Here is a 21,060-nt window from a genome sequence, read left to right on the forward strand (position 1 = left end):
GTTTGACTTGGTAATAAACACTTTTGTAAGTTATAATGATCTATACAATGGTTTTCAATATTTTTTAATGCACTGTCCTAGACATATAAACACAGGAATAGTTTATGCAAAGGCTAAGCCATGGGACATAAACTGCAAATTTTTGCTTTACATGGTGTCTTAATCAGGGATTCTATTCCTGCAGAAAATATCATGACCAAGAAGCAAGTTGGGGGAAAAGGTTTATTCAGCTCACACTTCCACATCTCTGTTCATCACCAAAGGAAGTCAGGACCGGAACTCAAGCAGGTCAGGAAGTAGGAGCTGGTGCAGAGGCCATGGAGGGATGTTACTTACTGGCTTGCTTTCTGTGGCTTGCTCAGCTTTTCTATAGAACCCAGGTCTACCAGCCCAGGGATGGCACCACCCACAATGGGCTGGGACCTCCCTATTTAATCACTAGTTTAGAAATGCTTTACAGCTGGATCTCACAGAGGCATTTTCTCAGCTGAAGCTCCTTTCTCTTTGATAACTCCAGCTTGTGTCAAGTTGACATAAACCAGCCAGTATACATAGTTTCAATTGTATTTATACAAAATAAACACTACTATATTTTAAAATATATGTAGATATTTTAAGATGGCATTGCATTAAGATATTCATAGAATACCTTGTGGCCAGAATGTTTAAAAATGCCCACATTAAAGAAATATATAATAGTTTACATTTCTGATGGACTTAGAATAAAAGTGACTCAATCTAAGTAGCTAGAAGACCTTGTGGATATGTTACAATCTCCCAGTTTGGAATGTATATTTAGGATGAGGCAGACTCTTCTACTTTGAGTGAGCTTTTGCATGTACATGTATACACGTATGTGTGTATTCTTACATGTAGAGGCAAGAGATGGGTACTAGGAATCTTAGTTGATTTCTCTTATTTTCTGAGACAGACCCTCTCAGTGGTCCCGAGATCACTGGTTAGACTTACAGGCAATCAAGTCCTAGTGATCCTATTGTTTCTACCTCTCAAACTCTGACAGGGGCATCTTACTATACTGAGCTTTTTGCATGGTTCTCAGGATAAAACCTTTACTCTTTGCCATTGGGTGGCCATTCCTTTACTAATTAAACTGTTTCCCCATCTTCTCTTTTATTCCTATATTTCATTCTGGTACCTGGAATTACATGATTACTATAGTCAAGTCCGAGACTGTGATAGCCTCAGAGGGATCACCCAGAAGTCCTGTGTTCAGAGCTGCCCATAAATGTAGGCACATTGCTATGAGAAAACTAATTATTTATGTTTAGATTTTGTACACTGAGCTGTGAAATCCAAGTTCAGGGCAGTTACTATAGATCATTTGAGCCCTGTTCAAAGAATTACTACTGGGACATAAAATGCTCCAATTTTTCTCATTTATTTTTAAAAAGTAAGAAACAGGAATAAATGAATTGATGGTCCTCAGTTAGCTCTGACTCCATGCCTTGGCAGGAGGAAATCCTTTTGTATCTTCAGTCCAAAGGAATGATTTTAATGCCACCTATAAATATTAGCATAAACTGTCAACATTAATTTCTCTGTGGAAAATACACTTAAAAATATTACCCAGGAGTCTGATACAAAGATATTTAAAATTTAGTTATGTTGCTGAAGTGTTTGCAATTCAGCATTCACTGTCTTATATCTACAGAGGTGCCATTGCACAACGGTTGTGGTCAGGCAACTAATTAACTTGTGTTCGATTATTCAGGCAGTGAAAAAAATACCATTTACATTTTTATTATAATTACATAATTTCCTTCTTCCCTTTCCTCTCTCTAAACCTTCAAATATACCCCATTTTGCTGTGTTTCAAATTCACGACCTTGTTTTTTTCTAGGTGTTGTTATATACATATATGTGTACAAATATATGTTCTTAGATACAGAAATAAACATTACTTGATCTATACAATGGTACTTGTATGGGTTTTCAGAGTTTACCAGTTGGTTTTGGTTTGTGATAAGCAACTGATGATTCCTTGAGGAAGGATATTTCTCCTGGTCTCAGCATTCCTTGGTTCTCTGCAGTTTTAATGTGTGGTGTTAAGGAGTTTTAGGCTTATCTGCTTCCATTTTAGCATTGTTATTTCTGTCATTGGTAAGCTGATGTTTAGACACTCATGTTCTTAGACTGTATTGTAGACATATCCTACCTAAGTTAACTTCTGTTTTTTTTTTCTGTTTGTCTTCTTATATCACATCTGTCTATCCATCTACCCTCTATCTTCTGTCTACTTACATATTTTTGTGTTTTTTTTACAACTACTAAAAAGCATTTATTAAGAGAAAATGAGCTTTTTAGTTTTTTGTTCATTTGTTTTGAGACAGGGTTTATATGGAAATCCCTGGTGGTCCTCCAACTTCTTCTGTAATGCAGGCTGGCCTCAAACTCAGAGATACAACTGTCTCTGTTTTCTAAGTGCTGGGATTCAACTGCCTGATGAACTTTTTGTTTTTAATTAATATAAGTTTATGTGTTCTTCCTAATCAAGCAAACTTTTATATATCTTTTACCTCTTATCAGATAAAAGCTGGTTAGTTCTTATTGTCAAGTTGATACAGACTATAGACAATTGGGAAGAGAACCTCAACTGAGCAATAGCTTTCAACAAATTGGCTTGTAGGCAAGTCTGGAGTTAGTGTTGGAAGCACTTTCTTAATTGATGATTGATGTGGGAGAGCTCAGCCCATTGTGAGTGGTAACTTCACTGGACTTGTAGTATTGGATTATACAAGAAAGCAGGCTGAGCAAGCCACAAGGAGCAAGCCAGTAAGCAGTTTTCTTCAACGCCGTCTGCTTCAGTACCTGGCTTTACGTTCCAGTTATGAGTTGTTGGCCTGAGCTACATGAATGATGGATTCTAAGCTGGAATAAACTATTGCTTCTAAAAGTTGCATTTGATTGTGGTGTTTATCACAGCAACAGAAAGCAAACTAAAGGCAACTTCAGGGCACAGAACAGGGTGCAGCCCATCTGCCACTTGAAACAGCAGCTCCTAAAGCTTTAAAGATTGATGAGTAGGAGATCTGGGCAGCCAGGGAGCAGAGGGATCTCTGCGAGGTGCACACAGTAAGCGCACCCCCAGGCCTGCCTGATCCAGGGACCAGGAACAGAACTATGGAACTTCTGTTTCCACCCTGTGGCGACCTCAGGGCACAGAACAGGGCTTGGCCAATCTGACACCTGGACCAGTGGAGATCCAGGGACACAGACCAGATACAAGGGAAAGGCAAGAACATATCACTGACAACAAGATGGCAAGAGGAAAGAGAAAGAGTATGTCCCAAGGAAACCAAGACAACCTGGCAATACCAGAACCCAGCTCTCCCATAACAGCAAACATTGGAATGCCAAACACTCCAGGAAAAGAAGACACAGACCTGAAGTCATACCTCAAGATGCTGATAGACATACTTAAACAAGAACGGAGGGAAAGCAAAAAGATTCAGATGCTTTCAAAGAGGAAACAAGGAAAACACTCAAAGACCTCAAAGAACTAGAGGAAAACAGAACCAAAGAGATGAGGGAATTTAAAAAAAAAATTGACACAATAAATAAAACACTAAAAGAGATAACCCTAGAGGTAGAACACATAAAAAAGAAATCAGGAGTCACAGAAGCAAGCATTTCCAATAGACTAGAAGAGATAGAAGAGAGAATCTCGGGGGCAGAAGACAACATTGTAAACATAGACAAAACAGCCAGAGAAGATGCAAAAAACAAAAAGCTCCTAACACAAAATGTCCAGGAAATCCAGGACACAATGAGAAGACCTAACCTAAGGATAATAGCAATAAAAGAGGGAGAAGAGTATCAACTAAGAGGCACAGTAAATATCTTCAACAAAATCATAGAAGAAAACTTCCCAACCCTCAAGAATGAAATGACCACGAGCATAAAAGAAGCCTTCAGAACTCTAAATAGGTTGGATCAGAAAAGAAATACCTCCCGACACATAATAGTCAAAACACCAAGTGCCCAAAGCAAAGAAAGAATACTAAAAGCAGTAAGGGAAAAAGGTCAGGTAACATATAAAGGCAGGCCAATCAGAATCACACCCGATTTCTCAACAGAGACTATGAAAGCTAGAAGAGCTTGGACAGACATCATGCACACCCTAAGAGAGCACAAGTGCCAGCCCAAGCTGCTATACCCATCAAAACTATCAATCACCATCGATGGAGAGATGAAGATATTTCAAGACAAATCAAAATTTACACAATATCTGAACACAAACCCAGCACTACAAAGAATTATAGGTGGAAAAGCCAATACAATGAGGGAAAATACAGCCTAGTAAAAACCAGAAAACTCCTAAACAAGAAAACTAAATGAAGAAAAAGACACTGACACAACTCAACCCACAAAGGCAATAATGGCAGGAAACAGAAACAACTATTCCTTGATATCTATTAACATAAATGGACTCAACTCCCCAATAAAGAGACATAGACTATCAGACTGGATACATAAACAAAATCCAGCCTTTTGATGCATACAGGAAACTCATCTCAGAGACAAAGACAGACACTATCTCAGAGTAAAAGGGTGGGAAAAAAACATCCAAGCAAACGGCCCCAAGAAGCAAGCTGGAGTGGCTATTCTAATACCGAATAAAGTAAATTTCCAACCAAAAGTTATCATAAAAGTTAAGGAAGGACACTTTTTACACATTAAAGAGGAAATCTGTCAGGAGGAACTCTCAATTCTTAACATATATGCTCCAAATAAAACAGCACCCACATTCATAAAAGAAACCCTACTAAAGCTCAAGAAATACATTTCACACCACACAATAATAGTGGGAGACTTTAGTACCCCACTCTCACCAATGGACAGATCATAGAAACAGAAACTAAACAAGGACACTGAAAAACTAGCAGAGACTTTGGACCAACTAGAATTAATAAATATATACAGAACATATAATCCTAAAGTAAAGAATACACCTTCTTCTCAGCACTCCATGGCACCTTCTCGAAAATTGACCACATAATTGGACACAGAACGAGCCTCAATCTTTATAAGAAGATTGAAATACTCCCATGCATTCTTTCAGATCACCATGGTCTACGGCTGGTCTTTAACTACAATAAAGACAACAAAAAGCCTATGTACATATGGAAACTAAATAACGCTCTGCTAAATGATAGCAGGGCCAAAGAAGAAATAAAGAAAGAAATTAAGGACTGTTTAGAATTCAACAAAAACGAAAACTCAACATACCCAAACCTATAAGAAGCAATGAAAGCAGTACTGAGAGGAAAACTCATAGCCCTAAGTGCTTCCAAAAAGAAACTTGAGAGAGCTTACATCAGCAACCTGACAGCACAGCTAAAAGCCCTAGAACAAAAGGAAGCATATATACCCAAGAAGAGTAGATGGCAAGAAATAATCAAAATTATAGCAGAAATAGATCAAATAGAAACAAAAAGAACCATTGAAAAAAAATCAACAAAACCAAGAGTTGGTTCTTTGAGAAAATCAACAAGATTGATAAACCCCTAGCAAGAGTAACTAGAGGGCAAAGAGAGAGTATACAAATTAACAAAATCAGAAAGGAAAGTTGTGACATAACAACTGAAACTAAGGAAATTCAAGAAATCATCAGATCCTACTACAAAAACTTATACTCCACAAAATTGGAAAATCTGGAGGAAATGGACGAATTCCTAGACAGATACAAGTTCCCAAAGTTTAACCAGGACCAAGTAAACCATCTAAATAACCCTATAACACCTAAAGAAATAGAAGAAGTCATCAAAAGCCTCCCAACCAAAAAAAAGCCCAGGTCCAGACGGGTTCAGTGCAGAATTTTATCAGACATTTAGTGCAGATATAACACCAATGCTCTCCAAAATATTCCAAAAGATAGAATCAGATGGAATACTACCTAAATATGGTCAATTTAGGACAGGGTGCCATGAGTTGCAGAAAAGAAGGTATATTCTTTTGTTTTAGGTTGAAATATTCTATAGATGTCTGTTAAAATTATTTGGTTCATAACTTCTGTTAGTTTTACTGTGTCTCTGTTCAGTTTCTATATTCATGATCGGTCCATTGTTTAGAGTGGGGTGTTGAAGTCTCCTAATATTATTGTGTATGGTGTAATACATGCTCTGAGCTTCAGTAGAGCCCACCTCCAGCAGAAAGACAGGGCATAAAGTAACATATAGGGTTGCCATCCCCATACTTCAATCAAAAACTCTGACCTATAATTGTTCCTATCTGAAAAAAGTACAGTGATAAAAATGGAGAAGAGCCTCAAGTAAGGGAGTGCAGTGACAGGTCCAAACTGTGATCCAGGTCAATGTGATGCTACCATACCTAATACTATTACGGAGGTTATGATATGCTTCCAAAAAGCGGCCTATTGTGACTGCCCTCTGAAAGACCCACAAGCAACTGAAAGAGACAAATGCTGATACTCAACCAATGGACAAAAGCTACTGACTCCTGTGGTTGAATTAAAGAAAAGCTGGAAGAAGCTGAGGATAAGCACTACCTCTGTGGTACTATAGAAGAACCAGCAGTCTCACCTAACCTAGAATTTCAAGATCTCTAAAAAATTGGGCCATCAAGCAGGCAGCATGTATCAGCTTATATAAGGCCCCCAGCACATATAGAACAGAGAACTGCCATGTCTGGACTCACTCAAAGAAATTGCACTTAACCCTCAATAGAAAGGTGGCCCCAGGGAGTGCAGAGATCTGGTAGTTTTAAGGGTTAGAGGGTGGAAACATTCTTGTGCAGATGAGGAAGTAGGTATGGGATATGGAACAGTCTGAGGGTAGACAAGAAGGGGAATAGGAAAAAGGGAAGAAAACAAAAGGGAGAATGGAAAGGTACAAAACACAGAAAATAAATCAATTAAAAACAGATACCAGAAAAGACTAAACTGAAACAAAAATACTGAACTCTATAGCAACATCAGACACAATACACATTAAGATAACAAACATTGACTTAGTTTGCTTTCTTTATTTTTTTTTAGACAAAATCCATTTGTATATTTACAAGTAAAGAGCTGACAATGGAATTCTTATTTTATAATTAAAAGCATGCATTTTTGATAAACACTTCTGGAAAATTCTCAGGAGAAATCATGTTTGATATATCATATCAGCAAATGAATGAAATAATAACTAAATGTATACTGAGCAGAAAACTGGGTGAATATTTAGCACATTTAGGAAATAGAAAATAAAATGTTTGTGGCTTTGAGTCAGGGAAGATAACTCACTAGTGATAAAATAAAATGTTGCTAAAAATCACAAGGATAGTCTTTCCCTTTCAAAATCCCCATTAATCAAATGAAAATCCAATAATTTCTCCTGTCATGGTTTGGATTTTTAGTAATCTGTGCTGAAGTTTATTTCATATAATATTGAATAAAGGAAAATAAAAGGGTAAGCCATAGAATACAGAAGAATTTACCTAATATATATCTAATAATTTTATTTAGGGAATATAATGTATTCCAACAACTTAGCAAAAAGATAAAGGTGAATAAAATATTTGAATGGAAAATTTCCAAAATAGTTGAGCAGGGTGTCAGGTCTGTAATTCCAGCACTTAGGGGTGAAGAAAGTTGGCTGAGGAACTCAAACTTTAGTTACCGAAAGATTTTGAAGCTAACTTGGGCTATATAAGACCTGTCTCTAGAATGAAAATAACACACAAAAAGAATGTAAAGTTTACCAAGTACTATATGTAGTTTGAAAACAAATACATGAAAAGTGCTTCTGTATTTGTCAACTTAGACATACACAACAGAATCACAAGCCACATAAATACTTAGAAATCTAACACAGATGAGAACAGCTACAAACTTATGAGATTCTGAGTTTCTCAAGTCCAGTAACTTAAAAATCAATGTGACAATCTTTTCAAATTATACCACATTCCCACATATTTAACAATTGGCAAATGATTAAATTATATAGTTTAAAGGGAACAGACTGATTTCCCACAAAAGCACAGATAAATTCGAAACTATCAAGCTGAAGGATGGCAGAGTAAAGATTTCTCATACTCTGTATAATTCTCTTAAGTTTTGAAATAGTCACACCCTGGATTAGGCATGGTGGCTGCCAGAGGCCAGGGCTGAAGTAGAAGAATTGTCACAAACAAATGGCTCAACTTTTAAAAGCGATAAAAATTTTCTATCAAGATGGTGTTAGTGGTTCAAAACTCATTACTTTGCAAGATTAAAGTGAACACATTTCATTCTAGATACTGTGCAGCCCACTGAAATTGATTTCATTTTTTAAAAAACTTTATTTTACAAAACAAAGATAAATGTACAGATTTTAAGCATTTTTTTGCATTAAATTATACAATATATTTTGTAAGTACTTTTTTTCAGATTTTAAAATAATTTTACATAAAACTGTATGAATATATTTTTAAGTCAGTACTTGATATTTTTAAAGGTTTGATAGTATGCATTGAAAACTTAATAGTTACAATGAGCATAAAGTACATGTAAAACAAAATGTAACATGGAAATAGTCAAAGTTTTCTTGTTGTATAAAGATTTTTTTGTTTTGTTTTATTTTGTTTCTTTATTTCTTGGACTTCATACAGTCTGTGAGTTGTTTCTGGGGCAGTGCGAGCCTCTGGGGTTAGCATCCCACTATCAGTGACTGCATATTATGTCAGTTCTTTTGTGACTGGGTTGTGTCACTCAGAATGATATTTTCTAGATGCAGCAATTTTCTTAAGAATTTGGTCAACAAGTAAACCACCAAAATAAACCTATAACACCTAAAGAAATAGAAGACGTCATCAAAAGCCTCCCAAACAAAAAAAGCCCAGGTACAGACGGGTTAAGTACAGAATTTTATCAGACATTTATTGCGGACATAACACCAATACTCTCCAAATTATTCCAGAAGATAGAATCAGATGGAATACTACCTAAATCATTTTTTGAGGCTACAATAACCCTAGTACCTAAACCACACAAAGACCCTACAAGGAAAGTGAACTTCAGAACAATCTCACTGATGAACATTGATGCAAAATTACTCAACAAAATCCTTGGAAACCGAATCCAAGAACACAGCAAAATGATCATTCATCATGACCAAGTAGGCTTCATTTCTGGGATGCAGGGATGGTTTAATATAAGTAAATCCATCAATGTAATCCACCATATAAACAAATTCAAAGAACAAAATCACATGGTCATCTCACTAGATGCTGAGAAAGCATTTGACAAAATTCAACACCCCTTTATGTTAAAAGTCCTGGAAAGAACAGGAATCCAAGGTCCATACTTAAACATAATGAAAGCAATATACAGCCAACATCAAACTTAATGGTGGGAAACTTGAAGCAATCCCACTAAAATCAGGGACTCCACAAGGCTACCTACTCTCCCCCTACCTATTCAACATAGTACTGGAAGTCCTGGATGGAGCAATTAGACAGTAAAAGGAGATCAAGGGGATACAAATCAGAAAGGAAGAGATAAAAACATCATTCTTTGCCGGTGACATGATAGTGTACTTAAGTGACCCCAAAAATTCCATCCAAGAACTCCTACAGCTGATAAACAAGTTCAGCAAAGTGGCTGGATACAAAATCAACTCAAACAAATCAGTAGTCTTCCTATACTCAAAGGACAAACATGTGGAGAAAGAAATTAGGGAAAAGGTACCCTTCACAATCCTCACAAAAACTATGAAATTTTTTGGTGTGACTTTAACTAAGCAAGTGAAGGACCTGTACGACAAGAACTTTAAACCTCTAAAGAAAGAAATTGAGGAGGATCTCAGAAAATGGAATGATCACCCATGCTCATGGATTACAAAAATCAACATTTTAAAAATGGCCATCCTACCAAAAGCAATCTACAGATTCAGCACAATCCCCATCAAAATTCCAACACAGTTCTTCATGGAATTTGAAAGATCAATGTGCAATTTCATATGGAATAACAAAAGACCTAGAATAGCGAAATCCATCCTCAACAAAAAAAAAAAAAAAAAAAAAAACATCTGCTGGAATCACTATCCCTGACCTCAATCTATGTTACAAGGCAATTGTGCTGAAAACTGCATGGTACTGGTACAGAAATAGGCATGTGGATCAATGGAATAGAATAGAAGATCCAGAAATGAGCCCTCATGTATATGGTCACCTGATTTTTGACAAAGGAGCAGTAAACATTCAATGGAAAAAGGACAGCCTATTCAACAAATGGTGCTGGTCCAACTGGCACTCAGCATGCAAAAGAATGAAAATAGACCCTTTCTTATCTCCTTGTACAAACCTCAAGTGTAAGTGGATCAAAGATCTCCACATCAAACCACATAGTCGGTCACGAAACAGTCCTCAACAGAATCAAGAATATTGAAATAATCCCATTTATTCTATCAGATCATCATGGACTAAGATAAGCCTTCAATAATAATAAAAACAACAAAAAGCTCACATACACATAGAAGCTAAACAATGCTCTACTCGATAACTTGGTCAATGAAGAATTAAAGAAAGAAATCAAACACTTTTTATAATTTAACAAAAATGAAGGTATAGCATATCCAAACTTATGGGAAACAATTAAAACAGTGCTAGATGAAAACTCATGGTGCTGAGAGACTCCATAACGAAATTGGAGAGAGCATACACTAGTAACTTGACTGAAGATCTGCCAGCTCTAGAATGAAAAGATGCACATACACCCAAGAGAAGTAGACAGCAAGAAATAATCAAACTTAGAGCTAAAATCAACAAAATATAAACAAACAAACAAAAGAATTATATAAAGAATGAACAAAACCAAGAGATAGTTCTTTGACAAAATCCATAAGATTGATAAACCCTTAGCCAGACTAACCTGAGGGCACAGAGTGTGTACCCAAATTGAAAAAATCAGAAATGAAAGGAGAGACATATAAACATATACTGAGGAAATTTAGGAAATCATCAGATCCTTCTACAAAAACTTATTATAAACAAAACTACTAAATCTAGAGGAAATGAAAAATTTTCTAGAAATATACCAGGAACCAAAGTTAAATCAGGATCAGATAAATCATCTAAACATCCCCATAACTTCTAAAGAAAAAGAAGCACTTTTCAAAAGTCTCCCAATAAAAAGAAATACCAGGACCTGATTGGTTAAGTACTGAATTCCATCAGATCTTCATAAAGATCTAATACCAATACTCTCCAAATTATTCCACAAAAATAGAAACAGAGAGAATACTACCCAACTCATTCTTTGAAGCCAAAATTATGTTCATTCCTAAACCAAACAAAAATCCTACAAAGTAAGAGAATTTTATACCAATTTTCCTCATGAACATTAATGCAAAATCCTCAATAAAATCCTTGCAAACCAAATCCAAGAACATATTAAAGTGAGCATTCACCATGATCAAGTAGGTTTCTTCACAGGAATGCAAGGATGGTTCAATGTACAGAAATTTCTCAATTCCATCCACTATATAAACAACCTCAAAGAAAAAAAAATCACTTCATAATCTCTCTAGATGCTGAGAGCATTTGCAAAAAATTCAACACCCCTTTATGTTAAAAGTCTTGGAAAGGTCAGAAATTCAAGATTTATACTTAAACATAGTAAAAGCAATAAAAGGCAAATTAGTAGACAACATCAAAGTAAATAGTAATAAACTTGAAGCTATGCCACTAAAATCAGGGACTAGACAAGGTTGAGCACTCCCTCCATACCTATTCAATATAGTACTGAAAATATTAGCTAGAGCAGTAAGACAACAAAAAGAGGTCAAAGAGATACAAATTGGAATAATAAAAACACAGAATAGCAAAAACCATTCTTAATAATAAAAAAAACTTTTAGGACAATCACCATCTACGACCTCAATATATATTACAGATAAGTTGTGATAAAAACTGCCTTGTGTTGATACAGATACACAGGCACATAGATCAATGAATCAAATCAAAGGTCTGGAAATTAACCCACACAGCCATGGTTACTTGATTTTTGACAAAGGATCTAAAAACATTCATTGGATAAAGGACAGCCTTTTAAACAGATGCTGCTGGTTCTATTGGCAGTCAGCATACAGAAGAATGCAAATCAATCTCTTCTTATCTGCTTCTACAAAGCTCAAGTCCAAGTGGATCAGAAACATCCACATAAAATCATGTACACTGAAACAAATTGAACAGAAATTGGGAAAAGAGCTTAGAACGCCTAGGCACAGGAGAAAATTTCCTGAACAGAACACCAATGGCTTATTGTCTAAAATCAAGAATCTAAAAATGGGACCTCATGAAATGGCAAAGCTTCTATAAGACCAAGGATATTGTCAATATGACAAAACATCAACCAACAGATTGGGAAAAGACCTTTACCAATCTTATATTTGATAATGGTCTACTATCCAATATATACAAAGAACTCAAGAAGTTAGACTCTAGAGAATCAAGTAATCCTATTAAAAACTTCACACAAGTCAGAATGGTTAAGATAAAAAATACTCAGGTGACAGCAGATGCTGGCGAGGATGTGGAAAAAGAGGACCACTCCTCCATTTTTGGTGGGATTGTAAGCTGATACAACCCTTCTGGAAATCAGTCTGACAGTTCTTCAAAAAATTGGACATAGTACTACCTGATTACCCAGCTATACAACTTCTGGGTATATATTGAAAAGTAGCTCCAATATCTAACAAGAACACATGCTCAACCATGTTCACAGAACCTTATTTATAATAGCCAGAAGTTGAAAACAATCCAGATATCCTTCAACAGAGTAATGGATACAGAAATCATGGTACATAAACACAATGGAGTACTACTCAGCTACTAAAATTTCCTAGGCAAATGGCTGGATCTTGAAGCTATTGTTTTGAGTGATGTAACCCAGTAATAAAACAATACTCATGGTCTGTATTCACTTACAAGCCTAGACTAGCCCACAAAGCTTGGAATACTCAAGAAACCATCCACAGAACTTAGGAAGCTCAAAAAGAAGGAAGATCAGAATGTGGATGCCTCAGTCCTTAGAAGTGAGAACAAAGCACCTAGGAGAGGAAATACAAGTTCAAATAGGGATGCAGGCATTGAAAAAAATCTATAGAGTCTGCCTCACCAGGAGAACCACCCCATATGTATCCACCAAACTCAAGCACTATTGATGAAGTCAAGAAGTGATTATTGGTAGGAACCCGTAAAGGAGGTCTCCTCAGAGGCTCTGCCAGAGCCATATAGATACAGAGGAAGATGCTTGCAGCTAACTATCAGACTGAACACAGGGACCCCAATGAACGAGCTAGAGAAAGGACTGAAGAAGTTGAGGGGTTGCAACCTCATGGGAAGTACAACATCATCAACCAACCAAGGTACTGAGGTAGAGAAGGTATTTGGGCAAGGCAGCACCTTTATGGAAGCAAGTTGAATGGGAGAAGGGGATGGAGCAGAAGGGTATAACATTTGAAATGTAAATACAGAACATATCTAATAAAATTGAAAAAATGTATGTATATTTATGCATACCCAGCTAATATTTAGAAGTTCTCCTTTGTAATTTTCCCAATATTTGTGCCAGGCATAGAGAACATTTTTTTAACAGTGGGCAAAATCAATGCTTGGAAATAAGGAAAGAGGTCAGCAGAAAAATTCACCTGATCAGGTTCTTACAGTGTTCTCCCTTTGTTGGATCAGTTGTTTCCTCATTAGCATTTCCAAGCTGCAGGTAGAACCTGAAGGGAAGAAGAACCTGTTATTTTTCTTTTTAGAATTTCAAGTACATCGAGAGAGATGAATTTACTCTATTTATAGTAAGGCAATTAGAAATGCAGTTTTGATTGTTTGTTTTTGTAGATTTCTCTGTGTTCCAGTGTAGTGCATGTGCAATGTAAAGGAACCTCACAGTACTCCTTTCTTCAATAGAAGTCATGTATATTCAGAAATATTGGGAACAGAGCATAAATCTGATATACATTAAATGTGCCTTTGATTTTGGATCTCCAGGTCATGACATCAAATAGTACTTCCATTACCTATTTCTAAGTCTAAATATATAACAAAACATATCAAACCATTAATGCAGATTCCCATGAATTCTGAAATATTCTTCAAATATTTAATTGTTTTAGTTTTCTAATATTTTTATATATTTTATGCAAAATTATTTCATAAAGGCTCCTGAAGTTCGGATGCCATCTCCTGCCTTCTTGAAGTCACTGCACCTATTTGCCCCTTCAAACACATACATAAACAAAATTAAAATGAATTCATGTGCACATGTCTTCACATACAAACATTTAGTACATACAATTAAAATTTATATTAAGTCAATTAGAAGCAAATTAATATTACTTTGTTGTGTAGTGGCTACTTACTGAGTGATACATTTTGAAAATTCATATCCTTTCACTAATTTGGAAGAATCCACTGAGAGACAAAAATCTTTTAAATTGTCCTTTTTAGTTTTTGTTTGTTTGTCTGTTTTGTTTTACTATTTTATTTGTGTAAGTATCAAATATACAATTATGCACCCCTCAAAGTATTTATTCATTCCTTTATTCATTCATTTATGTATTTTACTTTTAACTTGCATATTTATAAGTGTATATGCATTTGTGTGTTCAAGATAGGGTTTTCAAATAGAACTCATTTCATCCCACAGGATAAGTGTTTTTAACCCATGAATCCCTCTCAGAAACCTCTAAAACTACATAACAATTATTTATTCTGCTTCTAAAACTACTCATTGTCTGTCATTTTAACATGTATATAGAATAAACAGTTTTGAAAAGGTAAGACTATTTCACACAACCATTGTTTAAAGAAATAATGCCACTTTCTAGCATTTAACCCAGTTTCTTTATATTTCTATTTTTGTATCAAAAGCTTTGAGTGCTGACAATGTCTAAGGTAGTGAATTCTTGGATCAGTAAATGCTTTCATCTAGTGATCTCTGTGAATTAAAAGTAACATTCTTGACTTGGACCCTGAAGACATAGTTCAATGAATTATCACTTTCCACTGCTTAGAAATCTGTCAACACCAAAATGCCATTAAAGTTCACACTTCCCTTTCCTTGCCTTTCACTTCTCTTTCATTTCTGAGATATTAATTTATCTTTTATTTATCTACCAATAAGTGGTTAACGTCACCCTTTACTTTCTAAAAATCAATGGCTATATACATGGCTTGGCAATTGATTTTTATGGCTGAGACATCTCCTCAATCCAGATTGCTTTAAATCATTTTGATGAAGCCATTGTAGACACAAAGGTCATTAGGTGTAAAATAGGGAGGTAAAGGAGAAAATCATATGTTGAAGTGATCATGAAAAAATAGTACAGAGAAATGGGACAACATTGCTCATCATAAAGACAAACAAAGGAAGCTAGGGAATGAAATGAAGGTTAAAGCAGTAGGGCATGGCAGAGAACCATACTTTCCTGCAAGGGATCTACAACCTGGCCATCCTGACTCTGTGATTTTCAGCCCAAGATTGCTGCTAAATTTTCAACATATGAAAATGAAAGAGTGATTGTATGTAATTGAAATATTTAAACTTGCAGCAATGTGTTATATTAGGCGTATGAAAGTACATGAATTGTTAATGATTTTACATGTAAAAATGGACAATTGACAAGCAAGTATATGTAAATGAATATTGGAGGAGGAAAAAAGCAAGATAGGGATACAATTTAATGAGTCAAAAGCCATGGCTCCATGATTAAGAGCATTTGTTGTTCTTCCACAGGACTTAGTTTGATTTCCCAATAGTCACAAAATTAATTCTTGCTTCACAAAATTTGGCACCTTCTAATTTGGCACCTTCTTTGTTTTCTATAGGTATCCACATACAGATGCATATGTTTAGATGCAGAAGCACAAATCAACACACACACTCACACACATGGGGGGGGGGAGGTGACAGAAAAAAGAAATTTTTTAACAATTAGAGGAGTAACACAAAGATGTGAAATGTGAATCACTAAGCTATTATCATCTCCTATTTTACCCATCCTGTTCTTTTATCTTTGCCTTAATGCAGCTGGCCTAATATATGCTTATAATTCAAGATTATTCAAATAGTTTAGACTATTTGAATGTTTATTCATCAGAATAAATTACAGGGTATGCTGCTGGATAAGAAAATTCATGCACCTCTTTCAAAAACTAAAAGTCTTCCTATAATAAAATAATCAACAGTGATGTCTAGATATGTTGAGACTTTTATACTTTAACAAGATATGGCTCATTATTCATTGTAGTTTATGTAATTGTACCACAGCAATTTTATCAAATGACTCTCTTTAAGAAAAGGAATGAGATATTTTTACAAAAATGAGACATTCGATCTTACAGTGAAGCCCAAATTGTTGCATCTTCCTTTCTTACAGATATTCAGAAATACTCTATGAGATTGAATAGGTTTATAGGCAAAAAAAAAAAAAAAAAAAAAAAGAAAGAAAGAAAAGAAAAGTCTCCCAAATTAGTGCCCAATCAGGTAAAAATTTTACTTACCCAGTTTACTGAGCTGCCTGGAGAAAATAAACATGATTCATCTCTGGGCAAACTGCTTTCCTTTCTAATCCCATTGATTGCTTATTATTTTACCTTGTTACACGTATCAATAAGATATTGTAATGATCATTGTGAAATGATTGTATTAATCACCTGCATTGAGAGATAAATCCTGATGGGGACAGAGATAAAAATGATTTCAAATATCTAGAATTTTAGTAGAGCATGATATAGCTATATTGGTTTTTCTACAGTTCATAAAATATAGAAAACAATTTGAAACTTGAAACATTTTGTTTTTGAGAAGAAATAGTCATAGCCCTTTTTTATGAGACACAGTTGAATGATATATTGATGCCCACTGAATATGTATGGTTGAGAAGAAGAGAGATATGTAAGTAGTTTCTTTATTTGAAAAATAACAAGAGAGTTGCAGCCACTTTAGTTAATATAATCACACAAATTATTTTGAAAATTAATGATATGTGATTTTCTTATTAATTTTCACTGGTTATTTTATTTATTTAGATTTTAAATATTATTTCCCTTCCTTGTTTCCTATCTGAAAAATCTCTATACCACACCCTCTGCATCCCTGAGGGTACTCCCCCATCCATCTGCCAACTTCTGCCTAACCACCCTAGCATTTTCCTACACAGGGACAACAAGTCTTCACATTACCAAGGGCCTCCCAACCTTTTGATGACATACATGGTCATACTTTGTGACATATGCAGCTGGAGCCACTGGTCTTTCCATGTATATTTTTTATTTTGTGTTTGAGGCCTTGTGTGCTCTGGAGGGTCTGGTTGGTTGATATAGCTGTTCTTCCTATGGAGTTGCAAACACTTTCAGCTCTTTCAGTCCTTTTTTAAACTCCTCCATTGGGGACCCTTTTCTCAGTCCAGTGATTTGCTGCAAGCATCAGGCTGTATTTATCAGGCTCTGTCAGAGCCTTTCTGAAGAGAGCTATCAGGTATACCAGGCTTCTATGATGAAGCAGTTCTTTTTCCTTTCTTTCTTTCTTTTTTTCTTTCTTTCTTTCTTTCTTTCTTTCTTTCTTTCTTTCTTTCTTTCTTTCTTTCTTTCTTTCTTTCTTTCTTTCTTTCTGCTTCTCCTCCTCCTCCTTATTCTTCTTTTGCAAGCACTTTTTGGCATCAGCAATAGGGTCTGGTATGGTAGCTACATATGAGATGAATCCTTAGGTAGAATAGTCTCTGGATGACCTTTTCTTCAGTCTCCACTTCACTCTGTGTCCTCATATTTTCTTTAGACAGGAACAATTCTTGGTTAAAATTTGAGAAGGGTGGGATTCCCCCTCCCTCAACTAATGGCTTCACCTAACCACTGGATACAGTCTCTACAGGATCTCTCTCTCCCCTTTGTTGGTTATTTCAGCTAAAGTCATCCCCACTGGGACCTGGAAGACTCTTGCTATCTGTATCTAGGACTTTCTGTTGGTTACCCCCAGTTCCCATCCTTTATTGCTACACAACTCTGTTTAATTTCCCGACTCAATGTAAATCTCCCTGTTTCTTCTCACACTTAATCCTGTCTCTTCTCCTCTTCTCCGTCCTTTTTCCTCTTAACTCCCTCCTACCTTCTGGGATTACTTTGTTCCCTTTTCTAAGTAGGACTAAGGCATCCACACTTTAGTCTTCTGCTTGAACTTTATATGGTGTATAAGTTGTATTATGGGTATTATGAGCTTTGTCCCCAATGTCCAATTATCAGTGAGTACATACCATATTTGTCCTTCTGTGACTATGTTACCTCACTCAGGATAATATTTTCGAACTCATCTATTTGCCTGTGAATTTCATAAAGTTATTGTTTTTAATAGCTAAGTAATTCTCAATTATGTAAGTGTACCACATTTTCTGAATTCATTCTTCTGTTAGAGACATCTGGGTTTTTTTTCCAACTTCTGGCTATTAAAAATAAGGCCGTTATGAATATAATGGAGCATGTGTCCTGATTATATGTTGGACCATTTTCTGGGTATATGCCAAAGAGTGGTATAGCTGGGACCTCATTTGTTATTATGTCCAATTTTCTTTTTATTCATTGCAGAGACTCTAGTGCTGGATCTTGAAGTTGCCAAAGCAAATACACTGGGTTTTGTTGGATGTCTTTCTCCAGTAAAATACAACCATATAGCACCACTGAAGGCAGCCTTCCGTCCTGCTAGTTTTGCAACTGTGACTGTCAAAGGGACCTTGACAGAATCCAGCTGTGGCGCAGTGACATTGACTGTAATGTGAATGGAGTGACTACTGTGTATCCTTCATCAGGTACTTCCCAAAGGATTCTCTCTTGATTTTTCATTAGTAACACCACTTCTGCTCTCTTATAAATGCAGTCCAGGATCCCATGCAGGGAATGATGCAAATAAAAATAGGATGATATTCCTTTCTCAGTTATAAAATCAAGATAAGCCCACAAGCATTTCTCAAGACCCCTCTCCTAGGCGATTCTAGATTCTACCAATAGTCAATGCCATCAAAGGGTACACTGATGCAAAGAGAGAAGTGTGTTTGCAACCAAAGGCAGCCATCAGTCTAATGAATTCTCCAGCAAAGTAGAGGGCTGAGGGGAAGACTGCAGGTATATGGGACAAGCAGCACCCTTACCCAGGTTAGGACTATCTCACAATTTGCTTATACATTAATGAACGCATAAATGAAGGATTGTATACAGGGCATTTTATTTATCTTTAAATATGTACCCATTTTATTTATCCTTAAATATGTTTCTGTACGTGTCACAAAATGTGTGGAGGTGAGAGGACAAGGCTTTGGGAGTTAGGACTCTCCTTCATCTTGTTTCAGAGGCACAGTCTCCCTTGTATCTATATTTGATCTAGACATGTAAACTACTCTCTCATGGGTAGTACAGCTTGGACCTTGAGAATTCAGCTTTTAGTAAAGGTTCTGGCATTGAACTGAGCACATCGTTTTAAATACCATTAGTTTACATTCCTTTCAAATACTAGTTCATATCTCACTACAGCAATCTTGTTGCTGTTCATAAATGAATATTGCATATTCTCATTCTGTGGTTGAATGAATGGTGAATTTTACATTGTATGTAATTTCCTCTTTCAAGATCCCTTTGGAAAGACAGATGAGCATGAACCACCCAAGAATGCAATCTAGAGTGACTCGGCATTCATTGGAGGTAGTCAGTTTTTATTTTTGAAAGCAGGAAAGGTATCTATGACCCTGTTCTCTGCAGAAAGTTACCTGAAGCCTTCCTTACCTATGATCATCCTGAACACAGGGTCCTGGACTCTTGATCTAGCACTTCGTCTCTTCAGGCATGAGACAAGGTTAACAGCAGATCTTCATTCAGGGCCAAAATTCTTTGGCATCATTTTGCTTTAACTTCAGCACGGAGCTGAGTTCAATAGCAACAGCTGCAATATTTACTCACAGGCAGCTGTCCTGGATCATGTTCATTTCATCCATTTGTCACTTCTAAAGCACAAATGAGACAGACCAGTAAAAGTATCTGTGGAAGAAGTCACATTGAGGCAGACAGATGGACAGAGCTGCAGTCATTTTCAGTTTACCTTCACTAAATGACTTTGGTTAGAGCTAATGAACAAGATGAACCCTACATAGCAGAAGTTGCAAATCTAGCAGTTCGTATGGTAGTAGAAATGGAGCTTGCCTGCTCTGCTTATAGTTCATCCCCCACCACCTTTGCTTACTTTATTCTCTTTCAGTTGATTGTTGGCTGCATCTTGTCTTCCTTTTCATTCTCTTAGCTAGTTTAGTGTCTGTAGTAGTTAGTAGCCTGATGTTCTCATTTGAGCTAGCAAAATGGATTATCTCCCAGGTTTGGATTAATATAAGATGCTTGAAATATGAAAAATCCATTGGTGATCTATGACTCTAGTCAGTGCCTCACCCCTGCATTCTGGAATCTGGGAGGAATAGATTCACACCAAATGCAGTTCTCTAAAGGTCAGCAGGAGTCATTCACTGTACGCTGATTTAATTAGCTCCCAGCTCTGAGTCAGACATGTGCTGACAGTATAGAGATATAGGAGAGGTATGTTTAAGACCTGCCTACAATGAGCACAGTAGGATGAACATAAGAAATCAGGCAGTGGTAGCAGCATAAAAACTGGTTAAAAAAATTAAAACTTGGATGGAAGGAAGCCATCACTGTATCATGGCAGAGAAGCTGAAGATCCACCTTGCCTGAGGGAGCTCCTTAAGATATCCATGCGAGCTGAATGCCTTCTCCATGGATAATGATCGAACCTGCTATTTCTTTGAAATCAATAAATGTCATAGAAAATTTTGTACTTTTTTTTTGTTCCTGTAAGTTCTTCTTTGATAAGAAAAGACTGGTTTTGGCCTTTTGGATTCATTATCCTGCTCTATTGAATTTTTCTGAGAGTGGGAAGGTTTTCAAAGGCTGACAGAAGATCCTGGGTTGCTTGCTGAGCTGCCAGACTGCTGTAACCCTTTCTAACCAGTGTCACAAAAGAGGGAACACCTGGCACATTATAAGTCAGCAATTAATGCTTCA

The 21,060-nt window shown here is 36.2% G+C and overlaps 1 protein-coding gene across 1 annotated transcript in view; it reads left to right on the forward strand.

Moving 5' to 3' along the window:
* The window catches only part of LOC308421688 (contactin-associated protein like 5-2-like), a gene marked incomplete at both ends in the record, with an annotated part of 257,115 nt that overhangs the window by 234,805 nt on the left and 1,250 nt on the right, over positions 1 to 21,060 (forward strand). The window contains 4 exon segments of the mRNA XM_080918130.1: positions 18,589 to 18,761; positions 18,764 to 18,809; positions 19,624 to 19,670; positions 19,674 to 19,695. Of these exon segments, the coding sequence (XP_080774256.1) occupies positions 18,589 to 18,761; positions 18,764 to 18,809; positions 19,624 to 19,670; positions 19,674 to 19,695 (288 nt within the window).

Source organism: Micromys minutus (genome assembly GCF_963924665.1).
Source record: "Micromys minutus genome assembly, chromosome: 6".
Lineage (NCBI taxonomy): Eukaryota > Metazoa > Chordata > Mammalia > Rodentia > Muridae > Micromys > Micromys minutus.